The sequence below is a fragment of the Charadrius vociferus genome, unplaced genomic scaffold (genome assembly GCF_000708025.1).
Source record: "Charadrius vociferus isolate BGI_N301 unplaced genomic scaffold, ASM70802v2 scaffold1611, whole genome shotgun sequence".
Lineage (NCBI taxonomy): Eukaryota > Metazoa > Chordata > Aves > Charadriiformes > Charadriidae > Charadrius > Charadrius vociferus.
This window is the reverse complement of record NW_009646968.1, coordinates 31,550-35,967: the sequence shown is the minus strand read 5'-3', so window position 1 is coordinate 35,967 and position 4,418 is coordinate 31,550. Positions and strand designations below refer to the sequence as shown.

Below are 4,418 nucleotides of genomic sequence, written 5' to 3'. Positions count from 1 at the left end.
GAGGTGGGGGGGGTCAGCCTGGAGAAGAGAAGGAGAAAAAGGGGAGACCTCAGAGCCCCTTCCAGTGCCTAAAGGGGCTCCAGGAGAGCTGGGGGGGACTCTGGATCAGGGAGGGGAGCCGTGGGACGAGGGGGAATGGTTTGACACTGAAAGAGGGGAGACTGAGATTAGATATAAGGAAGAAATGTTTTACACTAAGGGTGGTGAGACACTGGCCCAGGTTGTCCAGAAGGGTGGTGGATGTGCCATCCCTGGAAACATTCCAGGCCAGGTTGGATGGGGCTCTGAGCAACCTGGTCTAGTTGAAGGTGTCTGGGGGTGGACTAGATGGCCTTTAAAGGTCCCTTCCAACTCTAACCATTCTATGGTTCTGTGGAGGCTGCACAGCCTCGCTGGGCCCCTCTTCCAGCGCTTGGCTGTCCTCTTGGGGAAAAATGCTTTTCCTGTATCCAGTCAGACCTCCCTGTTTCGGTTGGTGACCACTGCCCCTCCTCTGCCTGCTCTGCACCTCAGCCAGGGGGTTTGTGCTGCTTGACGACCCACCTGTACACTGTAACACTGCCGTTGTGTCCCCCCGGGTTCGCCGTTGCCCGGGCTGAACCAGCACCTTCCCCTCTGCTGCTTCTCCCAGGTTGTGTGTTTCAGCCCCCAACCGTCTTCATGGTCCACTCTGGACTCGCTCAAACATGTTGACAGCCTTCTTGTGGTGGGGGTCCAAAACTGGAGGGGGAATCCACACGTGGTCTAACGAGTGCTGAGTAAAGGGGATGGATTAACAGTGTCCCGTGAATGGCGCCCAGGGTGCTGTGGACCTCCCTCGCTGCCAGGGCACGCTGGTGGCCCTCCGTGTGCAGTCTGCTCTCCGCCGGGACTCCCAGCGTGGCGGAGCTGCTGCCCAGCCAGTCCCCAGAGCACTGTCCGCTGCCTTTGCCAGCAGATGCTGGGTAAGCCCCGGGCGTCGCGGTGGTGCTGCTGGCGAGCGCGTGGGCAGCAGAACCCCACCTGAAACTGGACAGCGGTGAAACTGTGTTTAGGGAAAAAGGAGTGGGTCAGAGCTTAGCCTGGAGCGCAGGCCCTGCGGAGCGCTGCGGGTGGCTCTGTCTGCTGGAGCGGTGGCAGATCTGGAGTGCTGAGCCTAGTCAGCTACTCGGAACTCGTTTCTTCAGGACATCAGTTGTGGCATTTCAAAAGGCGTTTGAGTTCCGTAAGGCCCAGTGTCACAGCAAGCACCGAAACGTGAGATCGAGTGAACTGTACTTGGGAATTTTAGTTTTTAAGGGGTGACCTTGCTCATGGAGACATTTTAGCCAGTTCTGCTATCTTGCCGAAACATATCTGGAGGTCAGCCATCAGCTAAAAAAGAACCACCTGTAGAAGCTATAAACGAGCGTGCAGACCTCGGGCTGACAGTGCTCGTGATGCGTTTTGCTCTAGCATGAGACCAGAAACATCCGGCTTGGATTCCTCAGGGTTGTTACCAGGTGTACAATTCTGATTAAATACATGTTCGGGGGATTCTTCAAACACGACTTTTAACACGGTCCAATTTTGAAGCTACTCTGTCATAAAGAGTTGCTGAGGTTTATGGCTGTCTGTCTTGTAGTGCTCAGGGGAGGTCAGAGCCAGCACGTAATCAACTTATAAGCCGTTATCAGGGGGAAATGCAAGCTGTTTTTAAATATTTGTGTCTTTACTTAGAGGCAGTAGGAAATGTGCTGGGATTTTCACTGAAGGCTTGTTGAGGGGCGGCCCTGGGGTGTCCCGTCTGGCTCGGCAGAGCTGCACTCCGCCTCTGTAAGAGGCAGCGGTTTCCCCGCAGAGCGGACAGGGGCAGTCACGCTATCCAGTGTGGTGGCACGGAGAGGGGTGTGAATTAACGATGGGATTTGTGCTTTTTGTTGTCACTGAAGGGATTGCAATGGGTGTTTCAGATCCCAAAGAAGAGAAGGAAGAGGAGGACGTTTCCAGTGTCCTCAGCCACGGCTCTCCCGTCAGCAGACCCAGCAGAAGCTGGCGCAGCAGTAGGTCAGCCGCTGCCGCCCGCCAGCGTGACACGGAGAATTCGCGTGCCTCCAGATCCAAGACTGGTTCCCTGCAGCTCGTCTGCAAGTCGGAGCCAAACACAGACCAGATTGAATACGGTATGTGGGAAGCCCTGGCGCGAAAGAGCCTGGAGATAGTCAGGTCTTGGGAAGCTTTGCGGGGAGCTGGGTGTGGGTGTAGCGCTGTGAGCTGTACGCACTGTGGCTGGTACAGGCGTGGTGCCGCTTGGTCATGAGTACCTTCTGCCACCAGCACTCCTGGCACTGAATGTCGACGGAGGTATCTTGAGACAGATGAGCTCACTGCAGCGAACACAGATTGAAACCTAATGGTGACTTTTCCTTTCAGTGGTCACAGAAGAGCATCAGTCTCCAGCTGGAGTCAGGTAGGAAACTCATTATTTTGTGATGTTTCTTCCTGTTTAGGGTCTCAAGAAGGGAAAATAAGGGCCCAGGTTTTTTTCAAAATAAATGCTTCTGTGAAAGGATCTATGGGACGGACAGTAGCTCTGTTTTCCTTCAGTCCTGGACCTCTGCATTTTCACTCTGGACTGCAGATGTCAGGAGATACCGTGGAGAAACGGATAGTAAGGTTTTATGTGGGCATTTCAGCTGGTGGCTTCTCCGCTGCAGGAGCGGGTGCTGTAGTTAGGTGGGCTCACAGGAGGAGACTGCTCTGCCCAGCCTGTTTTGGCTGCCGTCGCGCTCCTTTGTTAGTGCAAGCTGTTAGCTTTCCCCAGTCATGCCGGGTGAGAAAGTGCTGTGTAATAGTGTCTGTCCCGTCCTAGGGGATGGGGCATGAGTATTCTTGCAGTAGTGCATAAGCTGTTGCTGCTGAAGTCCCCTGTTCTCCTTTCCTCCCAGGAGCGATGATGACGATGAGATGCTCATCAGTGAGGAAGAAGTTCCCTTCAAAGATGACCCAAGAGATGAAACCTACAAGCCCCATCTAGAGAAGTATATTGGATTATGTACTTAGTGTGGTTTTAGACACACACAAAAAAAGTGACATCTTAGTTGAATGAACTTAGTATAACCCAAAGAACCTGTGCTCGTTGCTGAAGTGGAGTGGCTTCCATTGGACACAGTGATTTCTAAATTTTGCCTACAGCTATTGGGACCGTTTTCTCTAACGGACTAAAGCCTTTAGAGCCCTGCTCGGCTGCCAGGTTCTTCCTTAATCCTTGCTCATGCTTCTGCTTGGAAGGGGGACTTGATAAATAGACCTGAACTTCGATCCAGCTTTTTGCTTAAATCTTTGTAAAAAGCAGACAACTGGAAGAGTATTGGAGTAATACGTTGTACTTATATCTTTGTAGGGAAGCACCAAAGCAAAGGAGAAAAGCTAGCAAGGGGAAGGAGGAAAAAGAGAAACAGAAAGAGATTAAAGTAGAAGTGAAAGAAGAGAGCGAGTTTCAGGAAGATGAAGAACCACCAAGGAAGTGAGTAAAACTCTGCAGTTGTATGTAGCAGTGTGTATTGTGTATTTTGCATTCTTGCTAGCGTACAGCGATGTTTTGTTGTTGTTGGCTTCCTCCCTCCTCCTCCGGGCCCGAAAGATAATAGGGCAGAACCCTCTGTTCTGATAGAAGTCCTGCTTCCTAGTGTCTTGCACGTGTTTGGCAAGAAAAATAAGAGAGTAGTTCTTTTCATTTAGTTTAAGTTGAGGAGTTTTTCTCCATACTGAGGTTTAGTCAACCTACCTGGATATGGCCACACACTGAGAAATACTTCAGAGCTTTCTTAAAATTGGTTTCTGTTGTGATGTCTGAAGTGGATCAGACTGCGTTGGAAAGGCAGTCTGAGAAGGCAACGTCTCTTGTTGTGTGCCTAGAGGCAGACAGGGGAATGCTGTGTACGTGTCGTGTGGTAAGTGTCCTCCTTTTACATTTGGGACTCACATACCAGAGCTCAGGAAAAACGGCTGTTTTCTCCCTCGTTTTGGAGAAATAAAACAACAGACTTTTGCTACCTAGTCGCTGGTGCTTCAGGCGGAGGCTCAAAGCCTTTGGGTGTACGTCACTGCAACTCAGCACTGAAGTTCCTTCTGGCAACTGAGGCAGATTGGATTTTTGTGTGTGTGTGGTGTGTGTGTGTGTGTGTGTGTGAGCCATTCTTTGGAATAGCGTGGGGTTAAAAAAAAGACCCCACCAGTTTTTGTATTTAAGCTCCTCTATGAGCAATTGGAACAAATGGGGCTCCCTCTGCTGGTCTGCGGCGTGTGTCTCTGCACACCTTCGTTTTAATTTCTCTTGCTGTTTCTGAGCTGCTGCAGAGCTGACTTACGCTGGAGAGGAGGAAGGATGCTGATATTTTGAGAACTTTTTTTTTTTTTTTTCCTGTTGGGGGGGGCTTTGGTTGTATTTTTTTGTTTAG

General features: G+C 51.0%; 1 protein-coding gene across 1 annotated transcript in view; it reads left to right on the top strand.

Annotated features, from left to right (window-relative positions):
* Positions 1 to 1,918: 1,918 nt before the first annotated feature.
* ZFP91 (ZFP91 zinc finger protein) overlaps positions 1,919 to 4,418 on the top strand; it is a 6,844-nt gene continuing 4,344 nt past the window's right edge. Inside the window, exons 1-4 of the mRNA XM_009895375.1 lie at positions 1,919 to 2,141; positions 2,392 to 2,428; positions 2,907 to 2,999; positions 3,362 to 3,484. Of these exons, the coding sequence (XP_009893677.1) occupies positions 1,919 to 2,141; positions 2,392 to 2,428; positions 2,907 to 2,999; positions 3,362 to 3,484 (476 nt within the window). The remainder of the gene's footprint in view (positions 2,142 to 2,391; positions 2,429 to 2,906; positions 3,000 to 3,361; positions 3,485 to 4,418) is intronic.